This window comes from Podarcis bocagei (assembly GCF_964188305.1).
Source record: "Podarcis bocagei genome assembly, chromosome: 10".
Classification (NCBI taxonomy): Eukaryota; Metazoa; Chordata; class Lepidosauria; order Squamata; family Lacertidae; genus Podarcis; species Podarcis bocagei.
Genome location: NC_138135.1, coordinates 61,650,210 through 61,672,919, shown reverse-complemented (window position 1 = coordinate 61,672,919; position 22,710 = coordinate 61,650,210). Strand labels below are relative to the sequence as shown.

At 41.2% G+C, this 22,710-nt stretch overlaps 1 protein-coding gene across 2 annotated transcripts in view; it reads left to right on the top strand.

The window, feature by feature from the left end:
- POT1 (protection of telomeres 1) overlaps positions 1 to 22,710 on the top strand; it is a 63,089-nt gene that overhangs the window by 32,340 nt on the left and 8,039 nt on the right. For both annotated transcript variants that reach the window (XM_081211596.1, XM_081211597.1), the window contains 7 exons: positions 4,616 to 4,906; positions 8,028 to 8,183; positions 15,454 to 15,617; positions 16,322 to 16,398; positions 17,428 to 17,469; positions 18,321 to 18,477; positions 20,185 to 20,390. In XM_081211596.1, coding sequence (XP_081067722.1) covers positions 4,616 to 4,906; positions 8,028 to 8,183; positions 15,454 to 15,617; positions 16,322 to 16,398; positions 17,428 to 17,469; positions 18,321 to 18,477; positions 20,185 to 20,390 — 1,093 coding nt within the window. The remainder of the gene's footprint in view (positions 1 to 4,615; positions 4,907 to 8,027; positions 8,184 to 15,453; positions 15,618 to 16,321; positions 16,399 to 17,427; positions 17,470 to 18,320; positions 18,478 to 20,184; positions 20,391 to 22,710) is intronic.

The following is a 22,710-nucleotide window of genomic DNA, read 5'->3' as shown; positions in this document are numbered from 1 at the left end:
TGCAGTTTAAGAAATCCCTTTCCTCGTCATTCTAAAATAAAGTATTTCATAATAATAATAAAAAATCCACTTTAGAAAAAGAAAAACTTGGAGGGAAGTGGGGGAGGAAAATAATCATTGCACCAACCCTAACCCTTCCATTCCCATAACATTGGATATAACCCAGAATTTAAGGCACAATGAAAGAAAACGCAACTTTGTTTTGTTGCTTTTAAATGGCAACAAATGTTGAACACTTTTAAAGCTGGGTGCTACACTTCATTTTTCTGTTCCGTTACTGTTCACATATTGTGTGTTCTTTATAAGAGAAGCAAAACATTTACAATAAATTGAGTTCCACCCATTAGCTCAACCACAATTGTTTGAATAAGAGCATGTAGAAAGCAGAAAAATATTTGCCAGCTTTCCTGCTGTGTTTCTAAATGTGTAGCTTTGGTCACTTCAAGGCAGTTGTATCTGGGTAAGTATCTTGCAGCCATTTATCTGAGAGTACAATTTAGCTGCGGTCAGGGTTCAACTGGCAGCCAAATTTAGAATAGTAAAAGTTTTATTAAGCTACTTAAATATTATAGTTTTAAGCTGCCTAAGTAAATTATAATTTTCCTTCTTTTCAGTGCCTGAAAGTTACACGTAAAATATCTGCCCATTATTTCAGTTAATTAATGTGCTTCCAAGGCAAAATCTTTTTTTCTGTAATAGAATTTCTTCTTATCCCATTATCACACATGATCGTAAATCGCAATTAGAGTCGAACGTTCCATTTTTAAAGGTACCTAGATTGGAGTGTTATTTAGTATGTTTTTAAATGTATAGCTTTAAATATGTTAATCCCAATCTATTGACAAAGTTTCATTTTCTTGGATTCAGAACATTCTTCTTGCAATGAAAAATAAAAGATTTACTTTGTCTTTAGTACATATATTTTGGAATGTCTTGTAATAATTTTTTTTAAAAAGCCTGTACAGTTGTACCTTGGTTCTCAAACAGAATGCGTTCTGGGAGTCCGTTCGACTTCCGGAACTGTTCAGAAACCAAGACGCAGCTTCTGATTGGCTGCAGGAGCATCCTGCAGCCAATTGGAAGCCGTGGAAGCCATGCCAGATGTTCGGCCTCCGAAAAATAGTTCGAAAACCGGAACACTCCCTTCTGGTTTTCAGTCATTCGGGAGCCGAAACGTACGACTTCAAAGGCGTTCGGCAAACAAGGTACAACTGTATTAGCTGTGCTGGCTAGGTTGTGGGTTTGACTGCATGAGTTGTCCCTTCGTGTCGGTAAATTCTGTAAAATGCTTAACAGTAGCACCATAGATTGGTAGACCATTGGCACAGCTTGCTCAATAGGGTCTACACTGGCAACAGTTTCCCATGGTCTCAGCCCAAAGTCTCTTCCAACCCTACCTGGAGCTGGGACCTTTTGCATGCAAATCTCTGAGCTATGTTTCTTTCTGTTACGTTCATAAGGCACATGTAATTGAGGTGGCATCCTTTAGCGGCGAAAATTGCAAGTGGCAAAGTCCTTGGTTAAAATATTGCCTCAGCTCTGACCTTTCTAGCCTTAGGGAAACCGTGCTCTCTGAACCTATAATTATTTCTCTTTCAAAGCTAACAGGGTTCTGTTCTGGCCCCATCAACTTCTCAAAATATAACTTAGCATTTTCACCTGTATAATAAATTAAGTTTTAGTGTTTGTGTGTGGATATTCCACTTTAAAAGCACCACAGTAGTTTTGTGGGGTTTTTTGCCGCTATATCAAAACAAACAAACGTACGTTCTGGCCTGTACCAAAAACAAATCAATCACAAAGCACTGCAGGGCGTCTATTATACCCCAGAAGTAAATTTTACCTTATGGGTTTAATTCTGCTCCAGGTTTCTTTACCTTGATACATGAGTTAGTATTTTGCCGCTGCAAATTTGCTGCACTGATTTCTTATGTGCAATGAGGGGGAAGGGGTTCGGGGACAAGAGCTTATTAGGCTAGGGGTTGCCAGTGCGACCATTGGTCCATCTTGTTCGGTGTTGGTCCATCTTGCTCTGCACTGACTAGTAGTAACTCTCCAAAGTTTCAGACAGGGGTCTCTCTCAGCCCAAGCTGAAGATGTCAGGGATTGTCTGCCATCTGTGCCGCAGTAACCGCTAGGGTAAAGGTAAAGGGACCCTTGACCATTAGGTCCAGTCATGACCGACTCTGGGGTTGCGGCGCTCATCTCGCTTTATTGGCCGAGGGAGCCGGCGTACAGCTTCCGGGTCATGTGGCCAGCATGACTAAACCGCTTCTGGCGAACCAGAGCAGCGCACGGAAATACCGTTTACCTTCCCGCCAGAGTGGTATCTATTTATCTACTTGCACTTTGACGTGCTTTCGAACTGCTAGGTTGGCAGGAGCAGGGACCGAGCAACGGGAGCTCACCCTGTCCTGGGGATTTGAACCGCCAACCTTCTGATCATCAAGTCCTAGGCTCTGTGGTTTAACCCACAGCGCCACCCGTGTCCCAACCACTAGGTTAGATTACTGCAATGCATTATATGTAGGGCTGCCTCTGAAGACAGTTCGGAAACTTCAGCCAGTGCAGAATTCAGCAACGACATTGCTCACCAGGGCAAGATGGTATACACTGTTCCTGGCTCAACTGCACTGGCTGCTAATTAGTTCCCGAGCCCAATTCAAAGTGCTGGTTCTGACCTATGAACCCTTAGATGGCTCAGGACTACAATACCTCAAGGACCACTTCTCTCCATAGGAACTGATCTGGACCTTGCAATCATCCTCTTAGGCCCTTCTTCGTGTGCCTCCTGCACAGGAGATCCTGTGAATGGCAACACAAGAACTGGCCTTTTCTGCAGTGGCTCCCCGTTTGTGGAATGCTCTCCCTGAAATTTGGCTGGCGCTTTCATTATACATCTTTAGGTGCCAGGCAAAAACTTAACATCCGCTACCCTCTTAAATGTGTTGGGGGGTGGTATTGTTTTGTTTTGTTCTTGTTTTTATTATGTATTTTCTGTTTTTTATATTGCATTTCTATGCTGTGAAACGCCCTGAGAACTATGGATGAAGGGCAGTATACAAATTTAATAAAGAAAAAATAAATTGGGACCGTCTACATGCAAGGCAGCTGCTCTTTTACTAAGCTATGACCTTTCCCTGTCATGCTTATTAATTTCAGTAGGGCACTGGGCTCCTTTGGGTACGGAGGGCAGGAAAGAAAATTACAATAAGGGAATTGTGCAAACTCTTGAGTGGGTTTTGACAAGCGTCTTGAGAGGAGAAGAGATGTAGCACTACACACGTGTCTAGAGAGTCAGTTCGAACCAGGAGGCAGCAGAAGGGGGCAATTTATTTCAAATCTTATTGTCGCAAATAAATACATAAAGCTAATGAAACAAGACTTTGCTTTTTCTTGGACAGTATACACTCCTGAGCGGTAATAGAATATATTGCTGAAGTCAGCTGAAGAATCAGAAGCTACCCATTTATCACAGCTTCACAATATTTGTTAGAGAAGCTGCTTTTTGTTTTCTTTCTTTAACTATGTCAGAGATTGGGAGTAAGGGAGAGAGTTTACCTAGTTTACTTTACCTAGGAGTTAATTAATTTTAAAATTAATTATGTTTCTTTGAATATCATCTTTGATACTTTTTTTTTTTAAAAAATTAAAATATTCTGATCATTTGTTTATTAGAGTGGTCATGTTTGAGTCAGGAATGTCAGCCTTCTGAAGCATGGGCACCCCTAGTAACTGACACACATTTGCTTGGGACCAGCTCACCCACCCATTCTGTACTATCCAGCAAATGACCTTCATAAAATACTCCTTACCATGCATTTGAAGCTTGAATAAACTGCAACGAGTTCACACCAAATAAGTTAGCAGTGTTTTCATTAGAGTCACATATGTTCAAATTAAGGTTGGGACTAGGTAAAAAAGTAAATGTTAAGTCCAGTCAAAGGCAACTATGGGGTTGCGGCACTCATCTTGCTTTCAGGCCGAGGGAGCCGGTGTTTGTCCACAGACAGCTTTCTGGGTCATGTGGCCAAACCACTTCTGGCACAACGGGACATCGTGACGGACGCCAGAGTGCATGGAAATGCCGTTTACCTTTCCTTCACGGTGGTACCTATTTCTCTACTTGCACTGGTGTGCTTTCGAACTGCTAGGTTGGCAGGAGCTGGGACAGAGCAGTGGGAGCTCACTCTGCCACAGGAATTCAAACCGCCGACCTTCTGATCTGCAAGCCCAAGACACTCAGTGGTTTAGACCACAGCGCCACCTATGTCCCCACGCGTTTGGGACTAACCTCCGGTTTGCATGGGTTGGATTCCACTTGGTGCACCCCAAGAATGTTGGGCAGCGGAGCGCTTTGCCAATCTCATATCTTGAAAGTTGAGAGTCACACTTTTCAAATACATGCCTGTTACAAAACAATGTGTTCAAAGAAGGATGGACTGGTGTTCATTGCTTTCTAAGCCGGTACATGTCTTTCATCTTGTAATTTGCGATAATTAGTTCAAATGCATGTGATAATCATCCTACATATTGGCTTTCCCCCCACTGAGTTCAAAAAGCAGTACACTTTTATTTTTCCTTACGGCGTTGCCTTTTTGTTCTTGTTGCCTAGATCAAAGAGTTCAGCGGGCAGTTGCAAGGGATTAGCAGCAGTGGATTTGCAGCACTTACCTTTGATGGCACTGTAGGAACACCAGTGGTTCCTCGAACGTCCAGCAAATTATTCTCATTTACAGATGAAGACAGAAAAACAATAGAAGACTTGCGCATTTGGGTGGCATCTAATCTTTTAAACTCTGCAGTCGTAGCAAAATTGTCTGGCATCCAGCCGCCTATGTATTTTGATCTCACTTGCCAGCTTGTAGGAAAAGCAAAACTCGACGGATCTTCCTACCTTCTCAAGGTTTGCTGCTTTCCTTGCTCCCCCCAAAATGTGTTAATTCAAAAGTTCTTTCATGTTAGTATAAAGGTAGTGTTATAACTAATGCACAGTAAGTTTTCTCCCTTCTTAGCAGCACTGCCAAGAACCAAACAATGCTTACTTAACACTCCTAGAGCTATATTCAAATCTTGACGTTGAAACTCTGTTGTTAGATTGCTATGGGAAATTTATATCTGTCTGCTGGTTTTTGCACATTTTACTTTCAAGTTCATGCCTTCAAACTGTCCTGGGAATGTTTGGCAAGGAGTAGAGGGAATAAGGGAAAGAGCATGGAGATTCAGCTGACCTCTAGAGAGTGTATTCTTGGCCCCTAAGAAAATGGTGGTGAACCTCTGTCTTGTAGGCCTAATTTGGCCTGGAATCCAAACCTCACCTGCAAACAGACAACTTCAGAGGGCCTTGCTTTGGTGCAAGTCAGCTGATTGGCTTTGACAGCAAGCCCCTTTTGAAGGTATCGCCTGACAACCTAATGAACCTGAAGAGGGTTGGCCAGTTCCTCATCCAACCCTTGGACTGAGAAAAGGTTCCCCAAACCCTACCCTAAGAGGAATGGTTTAGCCAGCCATGCTTTACACACAAATATAAGAAGCCGTAGTATTTGTTTGCACTGACTGGCAGCAGCTCTCCAGGTTTTCAGTAAGGACTCCTACCTGGTGCTGCAAGGAGATAGTAGGAATTGAACCTGAGATCTACTGCAGGGAACACATGTGCTCTGCCACAGCCTATCACTCTCCTTTAGCTTAATGTGTGAAGTATTTGAGCAGAACAATTCATTCTCCCATCCACCACCCTTCTTCAAATCGTTTGTAGAGCGGGCAAGCATTGATCCAGATTGAAACCCTGGCGTAAGGAGAGGTACATAGGAGTAACCCTTTGTCTTCCAGTGCAGACTGGATCATGCAGTTAAAATTGCACTTGAAGGCCACGTGACTGGTGTAACATGTAGTTTTCCCATAAGATGCCACAAAAAATCAGATGCATGCTACACCGTGGGTGAATGACCACATTCAGTGCTCTGTTTCTGTATTTTGGAACATTAACCAGACACATGCAGAAATTTCAGCATTTTCAGTGGTGATAGCCTCATTATTTGGGCATACATTTGAAAATTTCAGTACAGTCATACCTCTTCTTACGAACACTTCATCTTGCATTTTTGGGGGTTAAGAACCCGGCAAACCCGGAAATGTTTACTTCCAGATTTTGCCTCATGCGCAGAAGCATTCTGCGTGGTTCACACATGTGCAGAAGCGTTCTGTGCGGTTTGTGTATGCGCAGAAGCGCTCTATCACACTTCGCACGTGCGCAGAAGCACTGCTCTGGTTGCGGACTTTTCAGGGTGCAAATGGCACCCCAGAATGGATCATGTCCGCAACCAGAGGTACCACTGTAAAAGATAAATTAAAAAAGGAATCCAGCGCTTGGCTCTTCAAACCAAAAATTGTAAAGTACAGAGGAGGGGAGGCCGAAATTTTGCTTTGCTGAGTGATTACTATTGATTAGATTATTAGGGTACTATTACATTTGTGTCAATGGATATTTTTATTCTGAAATTCACAAATGACCATTCCAATGAATAAGGGGGGAAATCAAACAAGATGCAACCAGGGATTTATTAACTGCTGGGGTTTATGTACTTTTTAAAGTAAATAAATTCATAGGAACAAACAGCAGAAAATAAATACAGTTATCTAAAAGAGGTAATAATTTTGGAGGCAGGGAGACCGAGAAACCCATGAAACCCGATTAGTTGATTTTTACTTCACAAACAAACTGAAGGTAATGTGATTAAAAGCTTATTTTTCCTTGTGTCTGGTCACATCACAGTGCTGGATAGTCCTATCACACTTTGTTTGAACTGGTAAATTGAAATATTGTAATGCTTAGGTAAGAGATGACCTTCCCTTCCCTTTGAAAATGCAACTTATTAAAAACTGGAATTATCACTAGCAAGATAAAAAAAAAAAGTGGTTGAAAAAATATTTTGCAGGTCCTTTCTGTGTATATATTATGCATGTTCTAGTTATCTCTTTGGCTTCATTTTCAAGGTGAGATCCTAAGGGCCAAGTGTTTCCTTCCATGTGTTCACTGGAAGTTCTCACCACCAAAATTCTTTCCTGTACAATCATCTTTTAACCTAGAAATAAGACCCTCAGGAACCACACAAGGGCCTTCAGTCAGAAGTTGAAAATAGGGAGATTTCCCACACACGCATGGAAGGGAGCACTTAAGGTCTGTGTTCACAGTCAGCACATACACGCATCTTTTTGATCATGGGCACAATGTTCACATCATGACACTGTTTCTTTGCCTTTGGGCTAAGATCAAGTGTGGTATCATAACCAGATGATGTTCATTATTTGGATTGTTGGTCTTCATGACTTTATGACTCAGAAGATCCAGATTGTAGTAAGGGGATTACATAAAGCCAGTCTTTCCCAAAAATGTATTTATTGTATGAGGAATGTTACAATAGCAATAATAGCAATTATTTTTGTTGTTGTTGTTATTTTATTTATACCCCACCCATCTGGCTGGGTTTCCCAGGAATATTAATATTTTAGGAGTTTATCACATTTTGAGAAATGCTACTTGAATAGGTGATTCATTCATTATTTAAAACCAATTATATTTCACTTTCAAACTAAAGAAAAACGATCAATTAGTCAGCCAAGTCTTTGTGTAATCTTGGTCCAGAAAAACCAGGAAAGTGCCAGATGTATCCTTTGGGGCCAGTCTTGCACCAGCATTTTTAGATCTCTGCTAGACACGCCAGCAGCCTTCTCTGATTCTACCCTGTTGCCAACACTGTTTCAACCCTCAGCACAGTGAGTTGGGGTGAGATCTGGTGAAGCCAGAATCTCAAAGCTCCTCGTGACCTTCACAAAAGATAGTGAGATCAGAAGAGCCAATAAAACCTACTTCTCCACAATTCTGTGATACTAAGCACAGTTAGTTCAAAGTGAACCCAATTGGCTTTGGTCGACCCTTTTAAAGCAAATGTTCTTAGAATTGCAGCCTTAATCTGGAAAAACAAAAAAGTGCCAGTTTTAAAAGGAGAATGAATTTTGTTTCATACCAGGTATGGGATGGCACAAAATGTCCCTTTCTGTATTGGAAGGTGGTTGTTAAGGAAGATGACTTTGAAGGCGACAGTGTTCTCATTCATCGACTAAGAAACCTGACAGTGGATGTTGTCGTTTACGATAATCATGTCCAGTTGGCAAAATCACTGAAGGTAAGTCCTCAGCAGTGCTTTACATTATGTGTGTGATCTTACCAGAAGCTAGCTACCCAGCTCTATATTTATTTAAATCGTGTACTTTTATCCTGTTTAATCCTCCTAGCAAGTCAAACCACCTAACTCACCCCCCGCCTGAAAAAGACTAATTGCTTTAATGTGCCACAAATAAGTGGTCTCCTAATTAAGCAGCTTTATTCCAGATATTGTGGTATCATGCAGTTGTGAACATATGCGAAATGTCTTCCGTGACTTTAAATTATTTCTTGTAAATGAGATAAAACATAGTTTAATTTGTAGTCCCCATTATAAGCAATATTTTTATACTCTTTAAGAGCCTATTGCTCATTAAAACTGCCATTAATAACTGTTTGAATGTGCAGCCCACCATTTCTTAAGTGGCTTTGCAATATTGATAATTTTCAAGGAATGAGAACAGTTTTAACTAACGTTGCTGAAGTGTATCTTGGCAATTTTGTGCTCAGCCCCCTGTCCTTAGTTGCTCTAACCTGCAGAGCTTAGTATACTCCTCGAAGGCATTTAGCCTGTGCCAGTATGTCAGATAGGCTAGATCAATTCTGGCTGCAAGCGAGGGGAGGCCCAACTTGGCTCTGAGGTGGGCTGCTGGTGCCCCGCAGGGAAGCCCCCAAATCTGCCTCATAAATTTATTTTGTGGGATCTCTCTTTCAGATTTAACACCAGTTCCCCATATCTCAGCCCCGTAGAGCATTTGGGCCATGATTTTAGAGACAAAGCTCTTAATAGCTGGGTTGATTAGCTGCCCGCCATTCGAATGGAAGAACCTATATAGCTGCCCAGTAGAATGGCCAGATATTAGTTTAATTGCTTCCAGGTGTGGTTTCCATGATGACTTCCCATCAATAAGTAATCCTATATATTTATATCTGGGTACCAGTTCACCTGGACATGGTAGTCCTCTTGCCAAATACCACTTTGGTTTATTGTAGTTAATTTTTAGTAGATGCTCTTTTTTACACAACTCTCCAAATTTAACCAGCATCCTTTTAAATCTGATTTTGTTCTGAGATAACAAAACTTAAGTCGTCGGTGTAGAGCAGATATGGCACTTTATGATTCCCAAGGGTGGGGGCAAAAAAGGAGGGGATGCCATATCAGGGATTATTTATACAGTCATAACTCGGGTTGAAGTAGCTTCGGGATGAATATTTTCAGGTTGCGCTCCGCGGTGACCCGGAAGTCAGACACTCAAAATGACGTCACGCCCATGCACGGAAGCGGCAACTCGTGGACGCGGGTTGCGTCCGCTTCAGGATGCGAACGGAGCTCTGGAACGGATCCCGTTTGCATCCAGAGGTACTACTGTATAGTAATTAAATTGGAAGGGTGCCAGTATACATCCTTGTTTGACACCTCTGTTAGTTGGAATTGCCTGTGAGAGGACGCCTTGAAGGCCCAGTCTCACTTGCATGAGGTCCGCTCGATGCAGTCATTGGATGAGCCACAGAAGTCTTTTATCGATATTTGAATGGGTCCCCCAACTGGTTATTCCATATAAATACTTCCTATGTACAGACTTTCCTTACAACTTAATGGTCAGATTCTTCAAATTATACATTGTGCTCATCGTGTGAGAGCTCTGTATTAAGAACTCCCTGAGACCTGCAGGTATAGGGCGGTATATAAATTCTATTATTATTATTATTATTATTATTATTATTATTATTATTATTATTATTATCATCATCATCATCATCATCATCATCATCATCATCATTACTACTACTACTACTACTACTACAGTAATAATTCCAAACATGGACAGAGAACGCTGGAAGGGATAGAAATTATACAGCCCAAAGAAAAGCCATTTGCTTCCTTTCTCTGTCCTCTCTTCTCCCAGGGCCTTAGGCAAGCTGCCCCAGTAGGCTCTGACAGTGCCACCTTGCCAAAAAAATCCCCTGGCATCATCTTGGCAACTGCATCACCCCCACTAGGGTTACTGGGCAGGAGCAAGCAAGAACTTTAGAGCCCGTTGCTGAAAAGAACCAGAGGGCTGCAGCGCTGCCTTTTTCATTTGTCTGCAACTCCTCAGGGCCCTGACATAATGTCACTGTTAGGGAACAGGGCTCAAGCCATAGTGGGGCAGGCGAATAATAATCAAGAGAAAAAAGGCAGTCACGGAACTGAGAAATTGCACAAAACAAATGAAATACTGTGAAAATCCCTGAAACGAGAAGTAATCGAGTAGAAATATTATCTTGTGGAAATCAACTAAATAATAAAAATCAAAAAGCTTAAGGGAAAAAATTAGAAGAACCTAAAATAGAACAAAACCTGAATGGGATGCCGGCTAGAAACCTCGTTTCACTGAACTATTTAGTTTCCTCAGAAGGAAATAAAAAAATCATAAACTTTAAATGACCAAAATTCAAACATGGTCTAGATGCAGTGTTTCAGCCCTGTTCTTGTTGTTGTTCTTTAGTCGTTTAGTCGTGTCCGACTCTTCGTGACCCCATGGACCAGAGCACACCAGGCACTCCTGTCTTCCACTGCCTCCCGCAGTTTGGTCAAACTCATGCTGGTAGCTTCGAGAACACTGTCCAACCATCTCGTCCTCTGTCGTCCCCTTCTCCTTATGCCCTCCATCTTTCCCAACATCAGGGTCTTTTCAAGGGAGTCTTCTCTTCTCATGAGGTGGCCAAAGTATTGGAGTCTCAGCTTCAGGATCTGTCCTTCCAGTGAGCACTCAGGGCTGATTTCCTTCAGGATGGATAGGTTTGATCTTCTTGCAGTCCATGGGACTCTCAAGAGTCTCTTCCAGCACCATAATTCAAAAGCATCAATTCTTCGGCGATCAGCCTTCTTTGTGGTCCAGCTCTCACTCCCATACATCACTACTGGGAAAACCATAGCTTTAACTATACGGACCTTTGTTAGCACCCTGTTTTTAAACCTTTTTGTAAAAGCAGTACTAGAATTTTCATAGTGGGGCAGGCGGGCATAAAGATAGCAAACATTTGCAGCTGCCAAGCTCAGTACAGTAATACCTTGGTTCTCGAACGGCTTAGTTGCCGAACGCCGCAAACCCGGAAGTAAGTGTTCTGGTTTGCGAACGTTTTTCAGAAGCGAAATGTCCGACGCAGCTTGAGTGCAGGAAGTGCAGGAAGCTCCTGCACCCAATCAGAAGCTGCGCCTTCGTTTTCAAATGGTTTCGGGAGTTGGAACGGACTTCTGGAACAGATAAAGTTCAAGAACCAAGGTCTTACTTTACTTCCCTTTCCAGTGCCAGAATCTAATGTTCAGTACAGGATGTGTGCATCAGCACCAGTGAGCTATGCCAGTTGCTTATGCTAGATGTCTTGCTCTACTTTTTGCTTCATTTAGCAGGAGGTAGTGTTTCTGCTCCCTCCAGCCTTTTCTGCTTCTTCTCGGAACAGGACATGGTTCTTGCATGGTAGCAAGCCTCTGTCATACTCTTGTGTTGCTTTTTCCAAACTGGAATATACATGTTAAACTGTTTTCCTGAACAAAGGCCACAGCCATAGGGGTGGTTTTTAACCTATTTTCTGCATTTGAAATTTCTTCAGGATTGAGTTGCTGTGTAAATTGTTGGTCAAATGGCAGGTGACTCTATTCAATAGCATCATGTTCATTTTTGCAGTAACAGCTGGAGTTTGGAAATGGTGGTTTAACATATAAATCTGCTTTGTGCTTTCGTGCTGCCACAAAGACAATAGCGACGTCTGTATGAAAATGACATGTTTAATTTTATTTTTAAATTATACATATTTGAAAACTCGGTGCTCAGTGTGAAGGCACATAAGAAGCATAAAACATGGGAAAACTAGGTGGTGGAAGTACATTATGTTTCACTTAATAACAGCACAGTGTGAAATTTATATCGCTGTGTTCCTGCCAACAGCAGTTTGTCTTAAAACACTGCATATTTTTTCCCTTGAATGCAATACAAAACTTTAATTTCACTAAATTGCATGCTACTTGAATGGTAAATTATGTTGCTGCTTTTTATTTGCTACTGATGAAAATAGGTTAGTGGTATTGATGACTATATTTACATTTCAGGCCTTGTATGTTTTCCAGCCTCATGTTGCATGGCACCCGGATATGCTGTGCACCAGAATAATACTTATTTGTTTCAGTATTTGTAGACCATGCATCAGCATATGCTCATACTGAATACAGATGTTAGTATTTATTCATCATTGATAAAGGCCAGTTGTAGCCAACACCCTCCCAGTCCTATCCCAGACAGCAAGGCCAATAGTCAAGGGTGATTAGATTTGTGGTCCATTACATCCGGAAGACCTCTCCAGTCTTTTTGGCCTAGCAGGCCCATTTTGAGTTTTCAGAAAATGTTGTGGGCTCCACTCACAAAATAGCTGCAGTAGGGATGTGGCCCTGATGCAACATGGGGCATGGCATAGTACAAAATGAGAGAGAAGGCACCAGACAACCTCCATGGGAATTCAGCTGTGTCCTGCTGGTTCTAAATGTGGAGATCGCACAATATTATCATAGAATTATAGGGTTGGAATGGCCATCTGGGCCAACTTCCTGAAAGGCAGGAGTCTCAACTAATGCATCCATTCCTCACCCACCCTGCAACGGTCTGTGGCCATTCCATGCCCACTGAGTGCGCTCAGTCCTTCAACTGTTTTGCGTGCATGAGTTCCCCCTTTTTGGTTTCTGCCAAAGAGAACATGGCTGGCTGGCTGGAGCAGCGATCCTGCCAAGCATCCTCCACACTGCCAAATTTTGTTTGACACCCCACTTAATGTAACTGTAGTAACAACCTGAGCTAACTCTTCTGCCTGGCATTTGTACAGAATAGCACTGGTGGTTATTGTCTTTGCATCCAACCCAATTTTTATATGGATTTTTAAACATAAAACTAGCTTGATTTTGTGTGGGTGGGTGTATGGAGACTCATGATAAGAATTTGCTCTTTACAAACCAGAAGTATACAATGCTGCCCTCCAACGGAAAATACTTATATTGCACATACTGTTACATGACTACAGCCTCTGCTGATTTGCTCGGCTGTGTTATGAGATTGTGAACATGTTTTTTTAAAAAATCTGATTGCATCAGCTTTGCTTAATTAGATGTAAACAAGAAATAGCAAAAAAGTTGCATACAAAACATTTAGAAATAAAATATAATTTTATTATTTTATAGTTTGAACTATTATTCTTTAATAATTGTGAATTCTCAATGTTGCACAGCAAGTATCTTCCGAAACTGAGTGGAGCTTCAAAAGCAGTTTTTGTTGTGGGGCCTCTACTATTTAAAAACGGGGAGGCATTAAAATGGCGTGCTGGATGTGATTAATGAAGCTCTTCAATTACTTATCCATCTCCTGGAAAAAGTAAAGAGAAGCCAGGCCAGCAGATTCCAGTTAGGCTACAGAAGGCCAAGTCCCCACCCTGTAAGAGCAACAACCTCCTCCTGCAGCCCCCTAAAGGAGGGCAGAGCAACCAAGCCTTTTCTCAAGGGCCCAGCCAGGCCTGTTTTTATAACTTTGAGCAGTCTGCTTCCACCCCAATTGATTAATATGAGAACCTGGTAACATAAGTTTGCTTGATTTAATCTTCCCTCTTTTTTTTTAGATTGCACTAGTTGGTGGTTGCCAGTTAAATTGATGTGTAAGCTGTTTGGGGAGCCTTTCTGGCTGAAGAGTCCTATATAAATGCTTTGAATGAATGAAGTTTTATAGGCTAGGGTCCAGAGGATTACTTTGCCAGGGTAGCAAACATGGTGCCCCCTACCACCACCGGTTTTGTTGAATTACAGTGCCCATCCTGACCGTTGGACCTGTTGTCTGAGGATGATCAGATGTTGCTGAGCTCCAGCTCCAGCAGCTTACCCTCAAAGCCCGAAAGCAGGCATAGGCAAACTCCGGCCCTCCCAAACATCTGGAGGGCCGGAGTTTGCCTATGCCTGCCCAAAAGTTTCAGGGAGATTATCTCCGCTTTCCATGCACCAGTAGGACTTCAACCTCCCTCACCCTATTGAGTGACAGAAACCTATGCCAAACTGCTTAAGAAATCCCCCTTGGCTTCTAGAGATGTTTGCATGCCACAAGGGGAAAATGCTACATTTAGTTTGCATCCCCTTATACACATGGAACTAATTGCATGGTTCTTTGCCTCAGAGACATAGATTTCGATAGAGGCAAACCTCTCTCTTTGAGTTATGCTGCCATAAGATGTGCTTTAATAACATTGCTGCAAACTTCCATTTTCAAGGCCTGCCCAGTAGCTATAAAGATCACCCTTTAAGGATATTTATTTTGTTCTACCGCAGGAATTGTCCATAAAGTAGGATTTTGGAGTAAAAAAGGCCAGTTGCTCAAAATCCAAGCATCCTAATTTTTATGTGGTTTTATCTCTGCGAGGCAGGGCGTTCTGCTCTCAGTGAAATGCAGTGTCTGTGATACATTAACACCATCTAATGGATGTTAAAGGAAGCAGCAGTAGCTTTGAGAGAGATCCCTTGGCATGGTGCTAAAAGAAAAAGGGGGATATTCACCTTTATTTAGGTGACTAAGAATAAACATCTCCAGTTAATTGATGCAATTTTGAGTAAATAAATGTTCACTAGACACCATCCATTACCATTGGCCTTGCTTGTCCAACAACAACTAGAGGACCATGGGTTCCTATAGGAACTGTTGGAAGCTGACTTGAGAGAAGGAAGTTGAATGAAAATTGAATGAAAAATTAGCAGACTGCTGCTTGATACATAAAAGAGGCAGGGCCCTTTCTATTGTTTTACCCTGGCTGTGATTCTTATCCACAACCATAGAGATTTGGTTGGTCCTTTCTCCTTTAAGTTTTAGGTGAGCTTTTATTTTGTTTAACTGGCCGTCTAATGTTGGTTGAAAATTCTGCACCCCTGTTTTTATACTGAGTTGTTTATCCCGCTTCTGGTTTTGACATGCAAAATCAATTCTAGTAATTTGAACTGTTTTATGGTGTGCTAATGTATTTTACGTTTCTTTTTTGTAAGCTATTCTGAGTTTATTTTCTAAAGGGTGGTGCGATATAAACTCATGTGGTATTCTATTTTATTGATGTGCTGGTTTTGAACAAAAAGTTCTGAAAGCAATTTGTATGCTAAAAAGGAGACAACATGTTCAGAAAAGTTGTCTCTGGCACAGTGCGATCTAGTTGCACGGCATCATCTTCCTTAACTCTCTTTTATAGATGAAAACAACGAGTCTTGCTTTGCCTTCTGAAATAACTGTTTTATATATTTCAAGGTTGGAAGCTTTATTAGATTGTACAGTTTGCATGCAAAATTCCAAAGTCCGGAAGATGAGCCTGATGTTTCATATCTACAATTTCATCTTCATGGTGGTACCACGTACGGCCGTGGGATTACAAGCCTGCCAGAAGGCCACGCTGATGTTGAGGATTTAAAGAAGTAAGTAAATAGAATCAAGATAGGGTTGTGCCATATGCCTAGAATTTCCCGGACATAGCTGGAATACTGCAGTCGGAAGCAGTGTCCAGGCAGAAATCACAAAAGGGTCCCAGGAAATGTGGATGTATGGCAACCCATGTTGCTGTTGACGATTTCCCTAAATTGCTCAACAACTTTGGCAACCCTAATTCAAGACAGCTGTCATTTGGAAGAAGAGTAGGGAATGAGAGAAGTCCTTCATGTTACTAATGGTCAGCCTTTGCTTCCGAGTAATCTGAGTGATGGTTACTTTTAAACTCTATACACATGTTATTCTAAAGAAGCAATATGCATAAGAGTCACTGTTGTGGTATGATCGTGCATAGAATAAAAATCAAGCAGCATTAAGGAACCACAGAAAAATAGCTGTTTTTCAAGGACCTGTCTTTTAGGGGGATACTATCATTTTACCAGCACATGCCAGTACTACTTTGTATTTATAAAACTCAAGTCCAGCAGCGCTAACAATCTGGCTGTATTAGCATGTGAATTCAGGGAGTCATTGCAGCATGTTCAAATTCTGTTATTGAACATGGTCCCATCGCAATGGAATGAGAAGCGCAAAGTAGATTTCATCTGAGTTAAACAAAATCCCATCTACAAGGCCATTTATTTGTTTACTTCTGTGTTTTGATTATTTTCTTCAAAACCTTTTTCATTTTCAGATTCCTGAACTCTGTAGACTTGATGGAAGATGAGTCTTCAGAAAGTCCTTCAGAACCCGAGAATGCTTACTTTACATGTAAATAAACTTGAAAACAACACTCAGCTCTGTCTTCCTTGCTTTATAGTATAGTACTTCCATGTTCTTTTTATGGAGTTGCCTACCGTTTCTTTTAACGCAAGACAAAAATATTCAGGAAACCCTAAAAATGTGTGGACGTGAGCTGTGGTCCATCACTGACTTCTTTGATCTCAACAGCTGATTAAAAGTAGCTGAATTACATAATATAGTTTTGCTTTCTTTGTTTATGTGCAAAATTGTTTTCTCTGTCATCTCGGGTAAGAAAATACATCCTAAGATTATAGAAAGTTTAAGTGACAAGCAGGTGGCAACATTTTGCACCTCATATCAGGATATTTGGGACCACATTACATTTTCTACCAAATGGAATATGCAATCTACGTGTGAAGCATGATTGATCATGTCTAAAAAGATCTGTTTTTTCCATGTTTTAAGATTTTATAATGTTAATGATTTCATTGTACAGTGGTACCTCGGGTTAAGTACTTAATTCGTTCTGGAGGTCCGTACTTAACCTGAAACTGTTCTTAACCTGAAGCACCACTTTAGCTAATGGGGCCTCCTGCTGCTGCTGTGCCGCCGGAGCACGATTTCGGTTCTCATCCTGAAGCAAAGTTCTTAACCTGAAGCACTATTTCTGGGTTAGCGGAGGCTGTAACCTGAAGCGTATGTAACCTGAAGCGTATGTAACCCGAGGTACCACTGTACACTATCATACTTTTTAAGAACCATAGAATTGTACCATTGCAAGAGACTCCAAGCATCATCTAGTCCAATCCTTCAATGCAGGAATAATTTAATGAGCTGGAATTTTAGAAATCCTCTTATAAATAAAAAATAAGTGATAATGCTGTAAGTAGTCAAAGCTCATGGATGCTGTTGCTCAAACATACGGCTTCTTGTCATCTTGAAACAAGATGTTTTGGTCTGTGTTGAAATTTATTGTGGCATATTAATGTCTCTTGCAGTTTACAGGGAGATGTAAGTGGGACAAAATTAATTCCCCCTTTCTTTTCTTTTTCAAAGTAGGATCTTGTTCAGAAGGATGCCAGCAGTTATCCGTTACAGGTAGGACTCACAGATGCAGTATACCTTTGATCCAAAGAAGTTCTTCTTGCACAGTGTTGTTTCTTGCAAAGTGTTCTCCCCTGAAGCACTCTGTGCTTCACCAAGCCCACTTTTCCAGGTTGTACCCCCTCTAGAATGGCTCAGAGTGTGGCATGGGAAACTGCAGCAGAATAGAAAATCAATAGAACTAACATTCTGCTCAGCTAAGGCATCTTTTGTATTGATAGTAGGGAGGCCTGAGATATTTGAACTTTGCAAATTTTGATAGGTACTGACCTGATCCACATCTCCCTGACTAACATGCTGATCGAAACGTAATATCCATCAGATTTACGCTTTCCAAATAACCCAGCACTGTCCTCTGCTCAAAACGTATCACAATACGTTTTCGAAACGCACGTGAAAATATGTTTTAAAATCCACATTTTGAGATGCGAAAAGTTTTAAACCCTTATTTAGGGTGGATTAAAAAAGTAGCAGATGAGATTGCATATCCAGACGTATGAGTGAAGACATGCACAACTGACATGGATCAGAAATAAATTGGTTTTACCCATCGAAACACTTCATATTTCTGCCTGTTAGGCCATCAGTTGTGCAGACCAAGGGTGTGCCCACTCTTAGTTTGGTAAAGAGCTGGACACAACAGATGTGTGTATTTTTAATTTCAAAACATGACGTGTCTGTTCACATAAGTGCATATTCAGAATTGTCACATCTAGACCACAGAATGAATCCAGAACTTGCAGCAATTTAATAAAGCTTTGTTTAAATTTACTTCCAAGCTGGTATTTTCCTCTCATTTTATGTTTGTTCACAAGTACAAGCCTTGATATCTTTGTGTTTTACAGTGCTGAGAGATCACCAGCATTTTGAAGTGACTGCGCTGAGTACTATTTTGAACAGCAGGAGTCCTCAGCCGTATCGCATCAGAGCTAAGCTGAGACAATTTGAACCTGAAAAGCTTCATCAGTCTGTTAAACTTCATTGTCCCCAGTGCAATTTGTTGTAAGTGCCATGATACATTTTTCTCTCATGCTGCTTTGGAGATGTTGCTTACATAGTTTCCTAGATTTTTGGATCAGTGGAACTTGGATGTACAGCAATATCAAGGGCTGGTTATCATATCCCTTTGTCATTATATATTCCACCCTAAAAATGTGCTAAAATGCCTGTCTAGATAAAGGAACATGATATTAGCACCTTAAAAATTCACTGCTGTTAAAATATAATGTGCACAGTAGAGATTTGTTTATTATTAACAAATGTTTAATTTGCCCTTGCACAAAAAATACAGTCGTACCTCTACTTATGTATCCTTCTGGATACGTAATCTTTGGGTTACGGCCACGGCAAACCCGGAAGTGTATACTTCCAGGTTTCGCCGCATGTGCAGAAGTGCTCAATCACGCTATGCACAGAAGCGCGCTTCTATTTACGTTATTTTTGGAGTGTGAACGGACCCCTGGAATGAATTAAGTTTGTATCCAGAGGCTTTACTTTTTTTTTTTTACTGGGTAAGGTGTTTTTGCTTCATTGTGTGGTGGGTGACATTTATGGTATCAGGCAAATTGACTGACAGACAGGAGAAGCGTGCAAGTATTTCAGTGTGTTCCCTTCCCCCATTTTTTTATTGAGAGACTTCCGTATAGAAGGCAGAGAATGATTCCTCCATCCCTAATATTAGCTTGGCTTCTTAATTACTCTACCCTATTAAGTAGCAGTCTTTGATCTCACTTTTATAACCAAAAGCAAAAGAAGCTGGGGTGATCACTTTGATTCATGTTTAGTCCTAACTTCCTTCTTAATGTGGAATGCTCCAGTACTGAGTAATATAAGGACCTTAAAATTCCAGCAGTGTGCAGAAAGAGGGTTGCAAAGCACCACAAAGCAGCAAAACAAAGAACAGATCAGGTTCCAGCGCTTAGTGGTACAAGGCTTTTATTTTACCTCTACATATTTTGGACTTCAATACTCCTTCAGGAACATGAAATGCTTACAAGTTCTTTAAATTTAGAAACACTTTTTAATGAAAATCCGAACTATTCCTTTACCCACTCTCAGTACCACTATTCACTGCGGAGATGTGGAGAAAATAAAATGGAGTCTTAAAGCTTGTTTAAAAGATTGTTTTTAAGCTCAGATTTTCAGAACAAGGCATTTCTGAGCCTGTTCTCCGCTTTCTTAAAGGACCGCAGCCTGCTTTCGCCAATTACCTTATGTCCAAACATGCACACGGAAAAGTCTAGCCAGTGGCGGAGCTTCATGCTCCGACACTGGGGGGCAGAGAACAGGCAGGAGCATGGCTGGCACACGTCCCGGGGGGGGGGCAGCCGCGATGGCGGTGCGCTCCCCCTGCCCCCCTCTTCCTTCACCAGTGAGTCTAGCTATTGTAGGATTTCTGTCAGGGCTGACAGAGCCGCAGCAAGATTCTCCCATCAGCGGAGTCGGTGCCACTTACCAGGAGGAGCAACTTGGCAAGGTCAGGGTTGTGTTGATGTGCCAAGCAGAGCCAACTCAGCTCTTCAGCCAGTGTGCCCACAAAGCCCTCACTTCATTGCCACTGAACCCCTTCCAGTAACAGGCAGTGAGTCCCCTGGGGCAAGCTACTCCTGAATTGCACGTTCCGGTAAAATATCTAATATATTCCACAACATCATTTTGAGCAGGCTTCCGTAGTTCGCTTCAGGCTGTAATTATTATTATTTTTCCCAGGCAAGAGGTTCCGGATGGGAGTGAGCTTGATCTAATTTTACAGGAGGCTTCTGCTACATGTCCAAGGCCCAATTTACAAAATACATCCTTCTGTGAATCTGTTGTTTGGGATACTGAAAACCAGGGACAGCGGCGTGTGGTTATTCATTTTGTAAAGCATGATGAACTACTACAAGACCCAGAAGACAGTTTGATTATGATAGAAGGTTAGTTAATACAGCTGTATGTAAGAGATTGGATGGTATGCTACAAAATATCTTAGTCTTTTAAAAAATAAGTTTAAGAAATATTTAACTATTTTTAAAAGTTTTGATCCTGATAAAAAGTATCTGTCTCTTGCTGTTACCCTCATGAGATTCCACTAAACCAGAAAAACTTCACAAGAGAAAATGTTTGCAGCATACACACACACACACACACACACACACACACACACACACACAAGTTTTCTTTTCAAATTGATTTGTTCACTTAAAAAAAATCTATTTGTGAGCAAACTTCATGCACTATGGAATAGTTGTTAATTGGCAAGCCCCGTATATATAAAGGACTCATGCATAAAATACATTGCACGAATCATTCCCATGAAGTCTCTTGCCTCTTCAAAATCTTACCTTGAATTTTGCCCCCAAATAAATCTGCTTTCTTTCTCATACTTAATGGTGTTTGTATATAGGAGTAAAATAGAAAACCGGAAACTAAGCAGGAAATTTAGGTAGCACTTTTTGATGTGAATCTGTGAAATACATTTAAACATGAGAAGAGAAATGGGGAGGACAAGAATAATCTTAGGAGAGAATTGCTATATTGTAAATTGTGAATGAGACACTGAATAATAAATCCAAAGCTTTATTTCTTTTCTTTTTTTTACAAATGTCTTTGTACAATTTACCTGTGGTTCCATTTTAGTTGGAATTCATATTCTGCCCTCTAAGAAAGTATTTTACTTCTTCTAGTAGCTGGATAATATACAAGCCCAAAAGCCTTTCCTGTTGCAAGCGTACTGTGCTTAATCATCCTCTGGATGTCAGTGTTTTCACAGAGATAAAGCTGTGCTACTGTGAGAAAAGCAGTAGGCAAGCTATGTTTTGTTTTTATTCACGAGCCATACCTCATGTATTTGGGGCACACGAGTCTCTTAAATGAATAGCATCACCCCAAGAAAAGGAATTACTCAGCTGCCATTCATTTTGTGGGCTTTTCCGAGAGAACCTCCTAGTGGGCTGTGCTCATGTGTTTCTATTATAGCTTTTCAAATAACAGTTGTTTGTTCCAGGAGCTCTATATTTTTGCGTGAAAAATGCAAGTCACAATGATTGAAACAGATTTGATATTAATTTGTATAATAATTTATGAATCGCCTTCTAAGGTGGTATTCAAAATACAATATAAAACAAAACACGTGAAATCAACAACTCTTATCGGCTTTCTTCACAACTGGACTAAGCAAATTGACCTATGCTGGAAGATAGACAGAAGAAGTACCATATTTTTCTGTCTATAAGATGCCCCCATGTATAAGACGCCTGTCCCCTATTGGGGGGGACTCAGATTTTAAAAGGGGGGGGATGTATCCATGTATAAGACGCCCCCTAATTTTCGACATTAAGGGAAAAACCTAGTCTTATACACGGAAAAATACGGTATGTCTTGGTTCAGCTGGATTAATTAATTGGTCCTCGGCTGCCGAGTCTTGAATTTGCAACATACCGTCCACTGGTATCTTCCATGAAATACATTTCATCACGTTTGCCACTTTATGGAATGCTAATGAACCGTACCGGACGTTTCTGTATCTTATATTTTTAAGCTTGCATTTCATGCATGGTGTAGAGCACATTTATTTCAGTTATTTCTATACCGCCTTCAGGATACCAATCGTCCTAAGGTGGCTTACAAGTAATACGACTGTGTTCTACTTCCGCTGTCTGAACACCAGTTGCTGGAAACCGCAGGAAGTTGCTGGAAACCGCTGTTGCACTCGGGTCCTATTTGCGGACTTCCCATAGGCATTTTGCCACCCACTGTGAGAACAGATTCCTGGTTATTCTAATAATAGTAGTAGTAGTAGTAGTAATAATAATAATAATAATAATAATAATAATAATAATAATAATAATAAATTTATTATTTGTACCCCACCCATCTGGCTGGGTTTCCCCAGCCACTCTGGGCGGCTTCCGCAAAGACAAAAAATACACTAAGATGTCACACATTAAAAACTTCCCTGAACAGGGCTGCCTTCAGATGTCTTCTGAATGTCAGGTAGTTGTTTATCTCTTTGACATCTGGTGGGAGGGCGTTCCACAGGGCGGGTGCCACTACCGAGAAGGCCCTCTGCCTGGTTCCCTGTAACATAGCTTCTCACAGTGAGGGAACCGCCAGAAGGTCCTCGGCGCTGGACCTCAGCGTCCGGGCAGAACAATGGGGGTGGAGACGCTCTTTCAGGTATACTGGGCCGAGGCAATAGAATTGTAGTTTAAGAAGACGATTGTGATTTTTTTTTCAGGATCCTTTCTACAGAGT